Source organism: Eschrichtius robustus, chromosome 17, assembly GCF_028021215.1.
Source record: "Eschrichtius robustus isolate mEscRob2 chromosome 17, mEscRob2.pri, whole genome shotgun sequence".
Lineage (NCBI taxonomy): Eukaryota > Metazoa > Chordata > Mammalia > Artiodactyla > Eschrichtiidae > Eschrichtius > Eschrichtius robustus.
In genome coordinates this window covers 86,782,678-86,799,473 of record NC_090840.1, presented here as the reverse complement: position 1 = coordinate 86,799,473, position 16,796 = coordinate 86,782,678, and the positions used below count along the sequence as shown (strand labels likewise).

The window sequence follows — 16,796 nt, the reverse complement described above, 5'->3', positions numbered from 1 at the left end:
TGTGCACAGCAACCCCACATCAGACTTTTCCTCGGAGCCAGTCAGTATAGTTTGGACACTGCTGTGTTTCCCATCCTCCTCTTTCTCCACACTGCAACTTGGGTGTCAGGGGGCAGGCAACTTGCCCTTTAGTTATAGGACCTGGTGGAGAGGCTGCACCTTGTACAGAGGGACTCACCTGAGCTGCATCAGGGACTGGATGGGACTTGGGTTGTCCTCTTGGCAAGGGCTGCATCCTGTTGCAGCAGGTGACCACGTGGGAAGACTGGGAGAAGCAGCTCCTTATCCCTATTATCTGTTCTCCTCTTCCCCTCCAAGTCAGCAAGCGGAAAATCCTCAGCCAAGGAACCCCGGTCCCTGATCACTGCATAGGGGAACCTGCCATACAAACTTGTGACTTTACTTGAGAGAAAAATATTTGAACCTCAAGTGCCAACCCCGGCATTACCTAGGCTCCTAGCTCTTCCAGCCCAGCAGTGTGAAGCAGTATCTCATTGTCGTTTAATTTGCATTTCTCTGACGGCTAATCAGCAGAGCATCCCTTCCATCCCAGGGTCTCAAAAATATTTCCTGTGTATTTTTCTGCTAACCTCATTTCTTTACTGTCCATTTTTAGGTCTTTAGTTCATTTAGGAGACTACCACTGTTTGTGTTGTTAGATAGGGGTCTGGTTTTGTTTTTCTCCATCGCATGAAGTCATTTTCTCAACACCTTATGCTGAACAACCCATCCTTTTGCCATTTATGGTGGTGCCACTTTTACCATCTATTAAATTCCATCTGTACAAAGTCTGACCCTGAGCTCTTTGTTGTGTCTTGAGTGCTCTTTGTTAATTCGCCAGTATTTCATAGTTTTTGTTGCTATTGTGGAAGATATTTCATTTTTTTAAATATTTGTTTATTTGACTGCACCGGGTCTTAGTTGCGGCACTCGGGATCTTTTTTTAGTTGCGGCATGCGGGATCTAGTTCCCTGACCAGGGGTCGAAGCCGGGCCCCCTGCATTGGGAGCACGGAGTCTTAACCACTGGACCGCCAGGGAAGTCCCAAGACATTTCATTTTTGTTACATTATCTGATTGGTTATTGCTGGTTCGGAGAAATGTTCCTTTTTCTAACTTCTTAAGGATAAATGCTTTTGTCTTCTTTCATAAAGAAAAAGTATTTAAGGCGATATAGTCATATATATTTTTCTCTGAAAATATTCAGTGGATATTATATATTTTACACTTTACACTGGGTTCCGTAGGTGTGAGAATGAAGTGTTTTGCTTTTCACTGCCTTATAAATAGTCTGTAATTTTCCTGCTAGTATCATTTTTGATTCAAAGGTTATGTAGACAGTGTTTCGTAAACTCCAATAGTTAAAGAGTTTTGGGAGTCAACTTTTTATTATGTATTTCTATTCTGATTTTGGTAGTTTAAAATGCATACTTTAAAATATTTGTATTCTTTATGTCTAACTGTATAATCAATTTTTGTAAATGTTCCATGGACAGTCCCACGAAATGTATATTATCTACTTAAGGAATTTGAGTTTTTCCATCTATCTGTCGAATCATTTACTGATTGAGGGATTCAGTTTCTTCCACGTGCATCATCATGGTTTTATCAAGCAAAACCTGTTCCGATTCTAGGTACCTGTGTATCTAAGTCCCTGGTTCTCCCTGCATTTATAATCGCTTGTCTTTTTTTAGGTAGTTGCCACCTGGTTAGTTGCACGAACCGACTCTGATCGCGGGGCTCCCGGCGGCTCCTGGCACCTCGCGGGGGTCAAGTATGGATCCACAGAGTCGCTCGTCCTCCCGCGGCCTAGAGCGGCCACACTGGGCTGGGCTGGGCGGGTCCGCGAGCCGGAAGTCGAGGCGGGACTTCCGGGGTCCGCCTAAGGGCCGAGTGGCCTGGGTCTCGCAGCCTCGTCCTCTTCCCGGAGCGACTCCCGGAGTTGGCGATTGGCGCGGTGGCGCTTCGGCGTTGCTGACCGCGCTCCCTCGTGACTCCGATGCCCCCGCGGTGGGTGCCGGCCCCGGGAGGCCTAGGCTCGGTGTGCGGGGGGGCCCTAAAGGGGCGTGGGCGGGTCACAGCCTTCGAGGGCCCCTCCCGGGAGGGCGTGCGAGGGGCGCCCTGCAGAGAGTGCGCGGCGGAGCCGAGCAACCCCTGACCTGGAGCCGGGCTGCGGGACCGCGTGGCGAGGCTGCTACAGTGCGACGGGCAAGTGTGCGCGAATAGTGTCCTGACGCGCGGGGTTGGGGCGGAGGAAGGGCCTCAGGAATTGGTGCGAACGTCGGAACTGTACGGAGCCGGGTGAGAAATGAATGGAGTTGTCGCTTGGCGCCAGGTGTCCGGCCTGGAGGCCCAGTCGGTGGTGGATTCGCCCTCCAGGTGGAGAACGGGCTCTAGGGATGGGGAGGAATTTATTCTCCCCCAGGGGAGTGGGACTGAGGCTGGGTCATGCCCATCCCGTGGATGCCTGCTATGGATAAGTGGCTGCTGGTCTTCACAGTTGTATCTTTGCTTAGCACCAGGTTGAGCCCTTAGCCAGGAGAATCAGCTTCCAAGCTCACTGGTAGACTCCAATTCCTGAGGTTGCTTTTTCCTTGCTGACTGTTCTTAGCTCTTGGAGGCCCCACTCCTTCCATATGACCCGTGCATCTGAGTCAGCAACGGCTCATGTGATTAGATTGGGTCCACGAGGATAATCCAGGCCCGTAAACTTAATTTCCTCTGCAAAATCTCTTTCGCTGTGTAGTGTAGGTTCTAGGGATAGGATGTGGACATGGGTGAGGAGGAGCAATCTGCTACCACTGATTCAGTCTATGTCCTCCTGGGCAAGATCCCACAAACACTGAAGTGAGAAAAACAAAATGTAAAATGAGCTTAGTCTTCGGGGCTTCCCGGGTGGCGCAGTGGTTAAGGATCCGCCTGCCAATGCAGGGGACATGGGTTCGAGCCCTGGTCTGGGAAGAGCCCACATGCCGCGGAGCAACGAAGCCCGTGCGCCACAACTACTGAGCCTGCGCTCTAGAGCCTGCGAGCCACAACTACTGAAGCCAGCGTGCCTAGAGCCCACGCTCCGCAACAAGAGAAACCACTGCAATGAGAAGCCCACACACCACAACAAAGAGTTGCCCCCGCTCACTGCAACGAGAGAAAGCACGCGTGCAGCAACAAAGATCCAACTCAGCCATAAATAAATAAATAAATAAATAAATAAATAAATAAATAAATAAATTTATTTTAAAATGAGCTTAGTTTGGTACAATTTATAGTAAAAAGGCAAAGAGAAAATACACATATTTGTTTGTGTAAGCTTAGAGTAATCAGGAAGGACACGTTGGAAACTGGGAAGGAGTAGTGTGGCTGGCTGGGAGATGTTTCACCTTAAGTCCTCTTTAACCTTTTGAATTTTGAGCCATATGACTGTGCCCCTATTCAGAAACTGATGATAACTTCAAGATTTTAAAATAAAATGAACTGAATAAATGTTACAAATGATTGACTCTCTCCTTGGAAGAAAGTGAAGGTTCGCCCCTTGGAAGCAGCATCTTCTCTGTCTGCTGCTACATGGAGAGTGCCTTGAGTCAGTGCTTTCCCTGCTTTGAATCTTATGCACCATCCCTCTGAGTGCCCGCGCCAGGTGACTCTTCCTAAGATGTTTCATTAGTTCTGTCTCCCAATGTAGAAATGTGGCTGGTGCCTCACTTTCATCAGGCAGTCAAGACCTTTTATAGTCTGTCCCCCAGCAACTGTCTCTGAGCTCTGTTCACACCTCTGCCCCATCTCACCCTTGCCTTCTTCTACCTTTCCAGCCAGGCATGGCCTAAACCCTCTCTTCTCTGGGCCTGGTTAAATGCCCGCCTGCCCCAGGCTCCACCCCTTCTCTGCTACCTGTGCCCAGAGCACTTGCCCATCTCACTGATGCATTTGCTATTATCTGTCTCCCCACTGAAACCCATGAGGGTGATGGTCACATTGTTCCCGGAATAGATGCTGGCATATAGTGGGTGTTTTGGAAACACTGAAAGCATGTGTCCCAAGAAGAGAAATTGAGTCCAAGGGTTGCCAGGCAGTGTCTGCAATGGGCTTCTGCCTCATCTTCTCCACCCCTGAAGGGCAGACGGGTCACTGGTACCTGCTCATGGTACAATATGAATAAGGGGCCGAGGGATGTTGCCTCACTCCCAGATGGGCTGCTGGGCAGGGCATGGTGCATCTGCTCAGAGACAGGGCAGTGGGAGGGGTGGAGGAAATCAGTAACTTGGTCCACGTGGGGGACCCGTCATGTGTCTGGGTGGGAATGTCCTGTTCCTTGCTCAGAGAGACCACTTAAACCTGGAGATGAGCCCAGGTTTGAGACTCTTCACAGGATAAAGGATGTTGATGCCTCAGGACTGGATAGATTAACCAAGGAAGTTGGTATAGATGCAGAAGTGAACCCTGGAGCACCAACGTAAAGAGGGAGATAAGGAGGAGTCTGGGAGGGAACCACTGGTGCAGTGGGAGGACAACCCAGGAGGTTGGGGATGGGGACACCCACTCTGGATGCTGCCAGGGGGACACAACTCAGGGCTGACCAATAGGGTGGCACTGTGATGACTTTGTGCATGTCTGCAGCTCAGGCTACCCCTGGCCGCCCAACCTTTGGAGTTGCTGCTCCCCCGTGAGTGGGTCTGGTGGTCCACCTTCAGGGCATTGTGTCAGGAACAAGCCCATCACAGCAGGCGCAGGCTCCATGGGAGCTGCTTTCCTCTTATCAGGGAAAGCTTGGGCCCTTCCAGGTGGTGCCAACAAGGCACTGTGTGCTCACCTTGCTCTGTGGTCAGCATCTCGCCGTTTCCCACCTGTGGCCCTGGCTTGTGAGTCTGTGTCCCCGTGGCTGGCTGACCCTTCCCTTGGTTCCAAGATCAGGGAATGTGGCACCAATCACCAGGCCTTCCAGAGGTCTCAGGCTGCAGGGGTGAAGGAAGTGACCCCTGCCTGGTGGGTGGGTGAACCCCTGGAGTTAGCCCCCTCTGCACACTCACCTGTGTCCTTGCTGGTCTCCAGGTCCCAGCCATGCCCAGCCTCAGAGTACGCCCTGAAGAGGCAGAAATGGAGCCCTCAGTTCCTGGACCATCTCCTTGGACCCCCAGAACACAGGCCTGTGTGAGTGATGCTCCCGCTGTGACCCACCCTGGATCTGCACTTCATGGTCCCCTCTGCTGTGGTGACGCTGAGCCAGAAGCCACCCCCCCTCACCATCAGCAGCCAGGTACTGGGTGTGAGTTCCCCACTGATGCCCTTGTTCTGAGGAGACTTTGTCTACATCACCCTGCACTTACCTCAGGAGGTGTGTGTGTCACCGTTAGGGGCAGAGTACCTTGTGGACTTGAGGGGCTAAGGCTGGAGGTCAAGGGGCCAAGAGAGGAAATTGGCCTGGCACCTGGCTGCCCTGGTGCCCTGAGTGGGACACTGCTTTCCTCACCTGACGTAGAGGGGTGTGACATGATGGTCACCAGCTGAGCCCTGCCTAACTTACTCACCAGGCTGGTGGTAGTCCGTGCCCTCAGGTCTCTGCCCTAATCCAAGCCTTGGCCCTGTTCCATTCACACTGCCCAGCTGCTCCCATCCCCGTCAGATACCAGAGAGTCCTTCCTGCACACCACTCACTAATTCTTCTCTTCTGTGGACCTCTCAGCAGTGATCAGGATGGTTACTCATTGTTAGCTTTCCTTACTGGGATCTGATGGTGGCTGTTTTACAAGAAGACACTCTTAACTACGTGGGACCTTTTATCCTACTCAGGACATCTGAGCAGAGTACGCTGTTCAGACACTGTGTGGCCAGGGAAGGTTGGGCTACGGACAGAGATGGCGCAAGGCAGTCCTAGGTGTGTTGGAGGGAGGAGATGGATAGAGGATGAAAAACATGATGGAGCCAAAGAAGTGGCCCTGAGGGACAAAGACTGCTGCCAGATGGCCAGGGGTATACCAGGCAGAGAATGGTGAGTTAGGCCAGGACTCTTGCTCCAGGAAAAAAACAGATTGATGGTAGCTCATGTTTTAAAAGCCATTTTGCTATAGAGCAAAATGGTGGAGTAGGCAGCTCCAAACACCCCTTTCTTCACATAAACTATTTAAAAAAAAAAACAAGTAGAAGCTATCAGGACCAACTTTGTCAGAAATCTAGAAAACAGGTTTACACAACCAAGCAAATGCTGAGTCAAGAAAAAGGCAACTTAAGATGGAAAGCTTTACACACTCTCCCTGGTTCAGCAGCGTATTGAAAGTGAGCAGCCTGTGTTCCCAGTGTGGGACCTGGTCCCTGGTTCCTGAAGGAGCAGAGCATAACTTATTCAGAAATTATTTTCTTTGTTCTCACCTGTGTGAGATTGGATAAAGAATCGATGCAAAGGGTTTGTCCCTGTGTTGCCTAACTCAGAACATACTCAGCAGAAAAGTGGTGGGCTCAAAAACACTGAAAGGTGAACTAAAATCCCACAGCCACTTGGGACATCAGTTAACAGTATAGTTGACCTCCTAAAGCCTAGGAGGGAAAGTTGGAGAAATGAGGGCTTCAAAAGCACCCTTGTATATCAGGGAATTTAGAAAGCCACGTACGTGCCCAGGATAGGATATATACTCAGAAAAGACCTATGAAAAAAAAAAAAAAAAAAAAAAAGAAAGAAAGAAAGAAAAGGTCTATGAAGATTGTAGCATAACCTGTAGCTGATCTCCAAGATTAATGAAAGCAGGAAGCCACAGCAGAGTAATAGTGTTAGTGTCCCAGGAGAGCCAACCCACAAAGGCTGGGAGAGGTGTGTTATTTTTATTTTACTGTTAGTGTTCAAGGAACTCTCCATTCAAACAGTAGCTGTACACAAGCTAAAGAAACAGAGACCTTGGTGACCACACATGACAAGGAATGCAGTCTTTGCAAAAGTAGTTTGGAAAGTGACTAAAAGAACAGATGACTGGAGCCTCCAACAATTAAGAATAGCAAACCCTGGAGGCAGGAGAAACTGATTTACAGAGTTATCACAGTAAATATTCAAATGTCCAGTTTTTAACAAAAAACCATAAAGAATACAAATAAGCAGGAAAATATGGCTGGCCCATTCAAGGGAAAAAAATTAATTGGCAGAAGTGTCCCTGAAAAAGCACAGATACTTGACAGACTAAATCAGCTGTCTTAAATGTACTCAAAGATCTGAAAGAAACCATGGGCAAAGAACTAAAAACCATGTATGAACAAAATGAGAAAATCAGTAGAGATAATTATAAATATACAATTTATATTTTATTTATTATAAAAAGAAACAGAGTGTAAGTCCTAGAGCTGGGACTTCCCTGGTGGTCCAGTGGTTAAGACTCCATGCTTCCACTGCAGGGGGCATGGGTCCAATCCCTGGTCTCCCACATGCCATGTGGTGCAGCCAAAAATTTAAAAAAATGAAGTCCTAGATGTGAGAATTATAATAACTGAAATGAAGAGTTTGCTGGAGGGTTTCAACAGCAGATTTGAGCAGGCAATAGAATCGGTGAACTTGAAGACAGACAATTGAAGTTATCCAGTCTGAGGAGCAGGAAGAAAAAAGGTTGAAGAAAAGTGAACAGAGCCTAACAGACTTGTGGGATACCATCAAGGGAACCAACACACATATGGGAGGCCAAGAAAGAAGGGAGAGAGAGAAAGGGGCAGAAAGAATATTTGAATAGTGGCCAAAACATCTTAAATTTCATGAAAGACATGAACCTACACATCCAAAAAGCTCAGCAAACTCTGACTAGGATAGATTCAAAGAGATCCACACCAAGACTCATTATAATCAAATTGTCGAAAGACTGAATCTTGAAGACAACAAGAAAGAAGCAACCCGTCTTGTATAAGGGATCCTCAATAAAATTAACAGCCAGTTTCTCATCAGAACCCTTGGAGGTTGGAAAGTAGTGGGATGACATATTTAAACTGCTGGGAGAATGAAACTGCCAACTAAGAATTCTACATCTGGTAAAATTACCTTTCAGAGTGAAGGCAAAGTTAAGATAGTCTCAGATAAAAGCTGAGGATGTTTATTACCAATAGACCTGCTCTGTAGGAAGTGTCAGAGAGAGGGACTTCGCTGGTGGTCTAGTGGTTAAGAATCCACCTTCAGTGCACAGAATATGCATTCAGTCCCTGGTTGGGGAACTAAGATCCCACATGCTGTGGGGCAACTAAGCCCACATGCTCTGGAGCCCACGCGCCACAACTAGAGAGCCCACACACTGCAACTACTGGGTCCACTTGCTCTGGAGCCTGCACACCCCAACTACAGAGAAGCCACATGCCACAATGAAAGAGCCCATGTGCCACAACTAAGACCTGATGCAGCCAAATATTTAAAAAAGAAGAAGAAGAAGAAGTGTCAGAGGGGTTCTTACCCGTTAAGATAAAAGGATATTAGACAGGAACTCAAAGCCATACAAAGAACTAAAGAACTCTGGCAAAATTAACCACATAGGTAAGGGTAAAAGCTAGTATTATTGTATTTTTGGTTTATAAACCCACTTTTTATTTCCTATATGATTTAAAAGACAAATGCATAAAAATAATCATAAACCTATACTATTGAACATACAGCACATAAAGATACATTTGTGACAGCAACCTCATGAAGGTGGGAACATATCTGTATAGGAGCAGAGTTTTTGTATGCTGTTGTGGCTAAGTTAGTAACAGTTCAAGCTCGATGGCTGTATTCTGGGGATTTAATGTACAGCATGGTGACTATAGTTAATAATGTATACTTGGCAATTGCTAAGAGAGTAGATCTTAAAAGTTCTCACCACACACACATACACAAAAAATAGTAACTACGTGAGGTGACGGATGTGTTAACTAACCCTATGGTGGTCATCATTTTGCATATATATGTGTATCAAATCATCCCATTGTACACCTTAAATTTACATGATGTTATATGGCAATTATATTTCAATAAAGCTGGGGGCAGGGGACCAAAACAGCTGAAGGGGGTGGGAAACCAAACCAGATTGTTTTAGGATGTTAAGATATTAAATATAATCCCCATGATACCACTAAGAAAATATCTTTAAAATATACACAAAAGGAATAAAAAAGAAAATGGTACACTACAAAAATTAAACTGAGGGACTTCCCTGGTGGCACAGTGGTTAAGAATCCGCCTGCCAATGCAGGGGACATGGGTTCGAGCCCTAGTCCAGGAAGATCCCACATGCCGCAGAGCAACGAAGCCCATTTGCCACTACTACTGAGCCTGCGCTCTAGAGCCCACGAGCCACAACTACTGAGCCCACGTGCCACAACTACTGAAGCTTGCGTGCCTAGAGCCCGTGCTCCGCAACAAGAGAAGCCACCGCAATGAGAACCCCATGCACTGCAACGAAGAGAAGTCCCCGCTCGCCACAACTCGAGAAAGCCCGCGCACAGCAACGAAGACCCAATGCAGCTGTGAATAAATAAATAAATAAATAAATAAATAAATAAATTTATGTTTTTAAAAAAAGAAAGAAAGGATACCTAAATAATTGAAAAGACATGCCCTGTCCATGGATTGGTCTTAATAGTGTTATGATGTCAGTGCTATCCAGAGCAACCTACAGATTCAATACAATCCCTGTCAAAATTCCAACAGCCTTTTTTCAGAAATGAAAAAGTCAGTCCTCAAATTAATATGGAATTCAAGGGACCCCAAATAACCAAAACAAGCTTGAAAAAGAACAAAGTCAGAGAACTCATTTTTCCCAGTTTCAAAACTCACTACAAAGCTGCAGTAATCAAAACAGTCTGGTACTGACATAGGATAAGCATACAGAACAATGCAATAGAATTGAGAGTCTAGAAATAAGCCCATACATCTGAGGCCAATTGATTTTCAACCAGTGTGTGAAGACCATTCAGTGAAGAGAGAGAACTCTGTTAAATAAATGGTGCTGGGACAAGTGGATTTCCATGTGCAGAAGAGTGAACTTGGCCCCCTACCTCATGCCATATGCAAAAATTAACTCAGAATCATCCAACTACCAAATTCAAGAACTGAAGTCATAAAACTGTTAGAAGAAAACATTACATTTTCATAACGTTAGGTTTGGCAGTAGATTCTTAGATACAACACCAAAAGCATGAACAACAAAAGAAAAAGGTAAATTGGACTTCATCAAAATTAAAGACTTTGGGAGCTTCCCTGGTGGCTCAGTGGTTAAGAATCCACCTGTCAATGCAGGGGACATGGGTTCGAGCCCTGGTCGGGAAGATCCCACATGCCGCGGAGCAACTAAACCCGTGTGCCACAACTACTGAGCCTGCGCTCTAGAGCCCGGGAGCCACAACTACTGAAGCCTGTGTGCCTAGAGCCCGTGCTGCACAAGAGAAGGCCCCGCTCACCGCAACTAGAGAAAGCCTGCGCACAGCAACGAAGACCCAACGCAGCCAAAAATAAATAAATAAATAAATTTAAATTTAAAAAAAATTTAAAGACTTTGGGGCATGAAAGGACATTATGAAAAAAGTGAAATGACGTCCTACAGAATGTGAGAAAATCTTTGCAAATTGTATATCTGGTAAAGGTCTAGTACCCAGAATATATAAAGGACTCTTACAACTCAACAACAGAAGACAAACAAGCCACTCTTTAAATGAGCAAGGGACTTGAATAAACATTTCTCCAAAGAAAATATACAAATGACCAACCAGCAAACAAAAAGATGCTCAAATTCATCAGTGATTTGAGAAACGAAATCAAAACCCGAGTAAGATTACCACTTCACACCCACTAGGATGGCTGTAATAATAAAGTAAATAATTAACAAGTGCTTTCAAGGATTTGGAGATCCTGGAACCCTCATACATTGCTGATGGGAAAGTAAAATGGTACAGCCACTCTGGAATACAATTTGGCAGTTCCTCGAAAGTTTAAACATAGCATTACCATATGACCCAGCAATTCCACTGCTAGATAATATGCGCAAAGAATTCAAGGCAGATAACCAAACAAGTACATGTACATCGTGTTCATGGCACTATTCACAATAGCCAGGAGGTGTAAACAGCCCAGACATCCATCAGTGGATGAATGTATAAGCCAAATGTGCTTTAACTACACCATGGAATATTATTCAGTCAAAAAAGGGAGTGAAGCTCCCTTATTTACACCTGCTGCAGTGTGCCTCAAAAGTCACATATCATATGAGTTCATTCATATAAGATGTCAGGAGTAGGTAAATCCATGGAGACAAAATGCAGCTTTGTGGTTACCAGGAGCTGGGGGCCAGGAGATACGGAGATAAACTAGTGCATAGGGGCTTTGGGATGATGGAAATGTCTTGGGACAAGATAAAGATGCTGATCACACAACATTGTAAATGCACTAAATGCCACTGAATTGCTCATTTCAAATAGTTAATTTTATGTTTATCAATTTCACCTCAACAAACTATTAAGTAAAATGAAAACAGAGCCCCTGTGGGAGATGGGAGACTAACGGAGCCCCCGCCCGAGGCTGTGGTGCCACTGGGGTCTGTGTGGCAGACGGCAGGGTGAGCACTGGAGAGCCACGGCTCTGCCCCTCAACAGCCACAGCCACACGTGGCGCTCACAAGCGTGGCTTTGATGGGGGTACTTCTTCACAAACATGGAAACAACTAATCATAAAGGTCTTTAGTGTTGTCTCTCAGGAAAGCTAACAGGTTTGCTGTGTGCTGGAAGGGCTCAGAGTCTTCACCCTTTTCTCCATTTGGTGTCACACTTGCAGGGGCAGCACGGACAGTGCAAACAAGTGTATTTGTTTTCAAATCTTTTCCTTCACCATTAAACCCAATTTTTTTTTAAGATTTTTCTTAAGGGAAGCCATATTTCTATGACTTTATATTTCCTTTCAAAAGAGGAACTTTCCTTATTTTTCCAATAGTTCTTATGTTGCAGAGGAGAATTGTATCCAGTTTAGCAAATCAAAAATGCCCTCTCATCATCCTCACCTCACTCGCTCTTGTTTCCTGTCTCAGTAAACTTCTTCCAGGTCGACAGTAGCTCTGGCTCAAAAACCAGTTGCTATTGCCACCACCTCCTGAGCCACACTAGTGACCTTACCTCAATCAGGGTTCAGCAAGCCATGGCCTACAGGCCAGATCCAGCTAGCCAGTCGTTTGGGGCCTGCAAGCAAAGAACCGTTGAAGGATTTTTAAGGATTATAACAAAGCAGACCATGTGACAGAGACCATGCAGCCACAAAGCCCAAGAAGGTCCCTCTCTGACCCTTTATGGAAAAGGTCCGTCCCTTCCCCACACGCAACCAGGAGAGGGCGGAGCCCCCCGGATCAGTCATGGGGTGCAGCGGGGGACATAGTGAGCCCTGTGTCATCCCATCCAGACCCTTGCTTCCTCCAGTGACCTCCCTGTCTGTCCCTGCAGCCCTCACTGTGCCTCCCCCCACCACCGTCAGTCCAGTGGCGTGTGGACGTTACCACAGGTGCCCAGGGGCTGGGGCTCTGGGAGAAGGCAGTAGCCCACGTGCAGCGAGTGATGACAGGCCTGCCTGAGGGTCAGCAGGAAGGCGGAGCACGGTGCCTGCATCTGTGTGCTGGCCACGTGGCCGAGCTCCAAGGAGGGGGTCCTGGCAGAGACTCTATGCAGGGGCTTCCAGCTGGGCCGTGGGTCAGGTGACCGGAACGTGAACTGTCACCACCGGACACGTGGGCGTGGTAGGCAAACAGGCTGAGCGTATGGCCAAGCTGGGTCTGCACTGAGATCCAAGGGTAACAGAAGCCTCCAGTTGGGGTGGGGGAGACAGACTGCTACTGTGGTGGTAGATTGAAGTTCCAGGTGGGGAGAGGCAGTTACCTTGAGCTGAGGGGCAGGTCAGAGGGCAGCAGGCCCAAGGAGGCTGGGGGTAGGGAGGGGTGTGCTTCACCCACCCACTCAGCACCACTGGGTGGCCCCAGCCCTGGGGCACGGAGCCCTGTTGGGGGCAGTGGTCAGAGAAGTCCTCTCCTGTGAGGTGACTGAGCCAAGACCGGCAGAAGGGAAGGGAAGGAGGGAGCGTGAGGACCGTCGGGGAGGGCAGACCCCAAGGTGGGCGGGTCCTTCCTGCTCAGGAGAAGCAGGAGCAGAGGGGGGAGGTTGTCAAGTGCTCTTGTCACCAGACTGCTGTGGGCGGGAGGGGAAGGTGGGAGGCCAGGTAAGCTGCTCCCCATCCAGGCAGGAGCAAAGGGTGGTTTGGCCTGGATGTCTCAGTTATAACGAGAGAGAGAGATCCAGTAGAGCAGAGTTTCCTTGTCCTTCAGGTGTGAAAAAGGGGGTGCCTCCCGGTGTGACAAGCAGCCTTGTGCACGTCTCTGTCATAGAAGGATGTATGCAGCAGCTGAACCCTGGTACCAGCTAACAAAGTGCAGTCACGATGCAGGTTCCGAGAGGTACAGGTTGCTTTGGCAGAATGGGGCACGGTCTCTGAAGGCTTCTCTGTCAAATGGGACGGAATCTGACATTCCAGAGTCATCACCATGCAGTCGGAGCCAGTTCTGCTTCCTTGAAGGGAACGGGCCCTGCACCTCCTGGCCTGGGCCCAGACCCACACCTGTGAAGCCAGTGGTGGGCGCCCAGAGAATGAGAGCTGGGCCAAGCAGCTGACTCCAGGCTTGTGCGTCTGGAACAGGAGGCAGGTAGAATGTCTAACAATGCAACGTGCAGGGAGCTGTGTTTTCCTTGAACAGGTGGGAGGGTGAGTGCCTGGGTTTGGGACACGCTCCGAGGTAAAGCCAACAGGACCTGCTGATGACCTGCTGTGGGTCAGGGGAAGGACAGCCGAGGGGCTGCCTCGACTCAGGCCAGGATTTTGGCCAGCCTTAGTCGGGAGACTGCAGGTGCTTTCCTGAGATGTGGGGTCTGGGGGTCAGGTTAGGGTTGGTTTTCGGTTGCTGTGCAGCCTGGTCCCCTCAGCTCTGCCAGCCCCTCACAGTTCCCTCGAGAGACCTGGGACCACCACCCCCCGTGGGTCCCACGCTCCCAGACTTGCCTGTGTTTCCCTGTTTCCTTCCATGTGACTTCCTGTTTATCATTTCAGATTGGGACCCCAGGACTGAGGGCAAGGAGTTTCTTCAGAAGGAAGAAGTTTCTGAGGATTTGGAATCACAGGCAGAAACATCAGAAAACCATGCCAGTGATGTTTCCCAGACGCCCGAGCTTGGAGAACTCTGTGACGGTGCATTAAAAAGAGACTGGGAGGCCCCTGAGGATGAGAGACAGGTGCAGTCCCCCTGCTGGGAGGGGGACTTCACACCAGTGCAAGTGCTTCTCAAGAGCTCCTCAGGAGAGAAAGAGGTGGAGCCTGACAACGTCAAGAGAGGCTTCAGTCTGAGCCCGAGCCCAGCGGCACGTCAGGGAGCCCCTGCAGAAGAGAGGCCACATCCGTACGACGTGCATGGCCAGAGCTTCCCACGCAGCGTGGACCTAATCAGCTGCGAGGGGCTTCACACAGCCAGAAGCCCGTTCATATGCAACGAGTGTGGGAACACCTTCCAAGGAGGCCCCGATCTTATTCAGCATCAGACAGCGCACACTGGACAGAAGTCCTTCATATGTAATGAGTGTGGAAGGCCCTTTAGCACACATTCAGACCTCCTCAGGCACCGGCTTACCCACCGCGGAGAGAAGCCGCATGTGTGTACTGAGTGTGGAAAGGCCTTCGGCCAGAGCTCCAGTCTTAAAAAGCACCAGAAGTCCCATGTGAGCGAGAAGCCCTACGAATGCAGTGAGTGCGGGAAGGCCTTCAGGAGGACCTCCAACCTCATCCAGCATCAAAGAATCCACTCCGGGGAGAAGCCATACGTGTGCAACGCCTGCGGGAAGGCCTTCAGGCGGAGCTCCAACCTTATCAAACACCAGAGGGTCCACACAGGGGAGAAGCCCTTCGAGTGTGACGAGTGCGGGAAGGCCTTCAGCCAGAGCTCACACCTGAGGAAGCACCAGAGGGTCCACACCGGGGAGAGGCCTTACGCGTGTAGCGAGTGCGGCAAACCCTTCAGCCGGGTGTCCAACCTCATTAAGCATCACAGGGTCCACACGGGGGAGAAGCCCTACAAGTGCAGTGACTGCGGGAAGGCCTTCAGCCAGAGCTCCAGCCTCATCCAGCACCGGAGAATCCACACTGGAGAGAAGCCTCACGTGTGCGGTGTGTGTGGGAAGGCCTTCAGCTACAGCTCAGTGCTCAGAAAGCACCAGATCATCCACACGGGAGAGAAGCCGTATGAGTGCAGCATCTGCGGGAAGGCCTTCAGCCACAGCTCTGCGCTCATCCAGCACCAGGGTGTGCACACGGGTGACAAGCCCTATGAGTGTCGCGAGTGCGGGAAGACCTTCGGTCGCAGCTCCAACCTCATCCTGCACCAGCGAGTTCACACTGGAGAGAAGCCGTATGAATGTACCGAGTGTGGGAAAACCTTCAGCCAGAGCTCAACTCTCATTCAGCATCAGAGGATCCATAACGGGTTGAAACCCCACGAGTGTAACCAGTGCGGCAAAGCCTTCAACCGGAGCTCGAACCTCATCCACCACCAGAAAGTCCACACTGGAGAGAAGCCCTACGCGTGCATCGAGTGTGGGAAGGGCTTCAGCCAGAGCTCGCACCTCATTCAGCATCAGATCATCCACACTGGCGAGAGGCCCTATCAGTGCAGTGAGTGTGGGAAGTCCTTCAGCCAGCGCTCGGTCCTCATCCAGCACCAGAGGATTCACACTGGGGTGAAGCCCTATGACTGCACGGCTTGTGGGAAAGCCTTCAGCCAGCGGTCAAAGTTGGTCAAGCACCAGCTGATTCACACCAGGGAGTGAAAGCACATGAGGCTCCACCCCGACTCCCCTGGCAACATCCCAGCCTCTCCCATCCTGTGACTTGAGCTGGGCTCTCTCATTCCCTCCACTCCACAGCCACTGTCCACAGAGGCCATTGTCCACAAACCAGAGACCCTCCTGTGAGACAGGCTCCCTCCCCTGATTCCCCTGCCATTGCTCCTGCTTCATGTGGCCTCATTTCTTTTTGGTTTGTTTTTCCAGTTTGTTATCAGACTGCCATATTTGTTAGAAGGGAAACGATTATAGAGGCTGCATACTTATGAAGAGAGTTTATTACTGTAATGGAACATAACCAAGGAAGTAAACTGACATTTGGTTTGAGATAACCACAGTACTTCTTTTGCTTGGTCACTAGTCCTAAGAACTGAGTTCTTTGTCAATGGCTGTAGTTGGTATTCTGTTTACATAAAGTCAGGTCAAGAGTGTTTCGGGCCTGGTTGCTGTCACCCTCCCCCAGAGGCGGTGCATACCTGTTACCACCAACTCCTCACCCCTCTCCCTCCCGTCCCATAATGGGGTTCCCCCGCCGCCCCCTTTCCTTGGTGCCTGCCTGCAGCCTGAGGTCGTGGTTCTGCTCGCTCTGGTGTGCCTCAGGCCCCCGTGGCCACACTCGGGGCTGCAGCACAATTAAACGTGAGGCTCTTTCCCAAGCTCCAGTCCTGGCCTCACCCGCAGAGGTCCATTCTCTCCATGCCCCTCCTGTTCACCCCACAGGCTCCCAGGCTGTTTTTTCCCAGGTCCATCATCAGACACTTATGGGGCACCTAGGTGCCCCTAGGAGGTGGGCACTGGTCCCCTAATCCCCAAGCAGGGGGAACTTGGCCCAGAAACAACACCTCTACCACCAGGGGGGCCTTGACCTGGGATTGTTACGGGATGGATGGGTTGGGGTGGGGGGCACCTCCTGCATTGCTCCAGGAGAAAGGGTAGCAATGGGCAGGTATCATCAGGTTTGTA

The 16,796-nt window shown here is 49.4% G+C and overlaps 1 protein-coding gene across 3 annotated transcripts; it reads left to right on the top strand.

The window, feature by feature from the left end:
* The first annotated feature begins 1,884 nt into the window (after positions 1–1,884).
* ZNF16 (zinc finger protein 16) lies at positions 1,885–16,165 on the top strand. Of its 3 annotated transcripts, none has more exons than XM_068526124.1 (3): positions 1,885–2,009; positions 5,043–5,247; positions 14,053–16,165. In XM_068526124.1, the coding sequence occupies exons 2-3, from the start codon at positions 5,052–5,054 to the stop codon at positions 15,816–15,818; spliced, it is 1,962 nt and encodes a 653-aa protein (XP_068382225.1). In that variant the 5' UTR covers positions 1,885–2,009; positions 5,043–5,051; the 3' UTR covers positions 15,819–16,165. The 3 variants fall into 3 exon arrangements, with proteins under 3 accessions (XP_068382225.1, XP_068382226.1, XP_068382227.1); XM_068526125.1 differs by lacking the exon at positions 1,885–2,009 and adding an exon at positions 2,019–2,207; XM_068526126.1 differs by lacking the exon at positions 1,885–2,009 and adding an exon at positions 13,277–13,405 and having other exon boundaries at positions 5,161–5,247.
* The last annotated feature ends 631 nt before the right edge of the window (positions 16,166–16,796 follow it).

What these genes read in the sequence shown, in the direction of transcription:
- ZNF16 (XM_068526124.1), top strand. Translation starts at nt 5,052, where the DNA reads ATGCCCAGCCTCAGAGTACGCCCTGAAGAGGCAGAAATGGAGCCCTCA. An exon ending in CCCTCACCATCAGCAGCCAG is followed by an intron (nt 5,248 to 14,052) that starts GTACTGGGTGTG and finishes TTATCATTTCAG; the next exon opens with ATTGGGACCCCAGGACTGAG.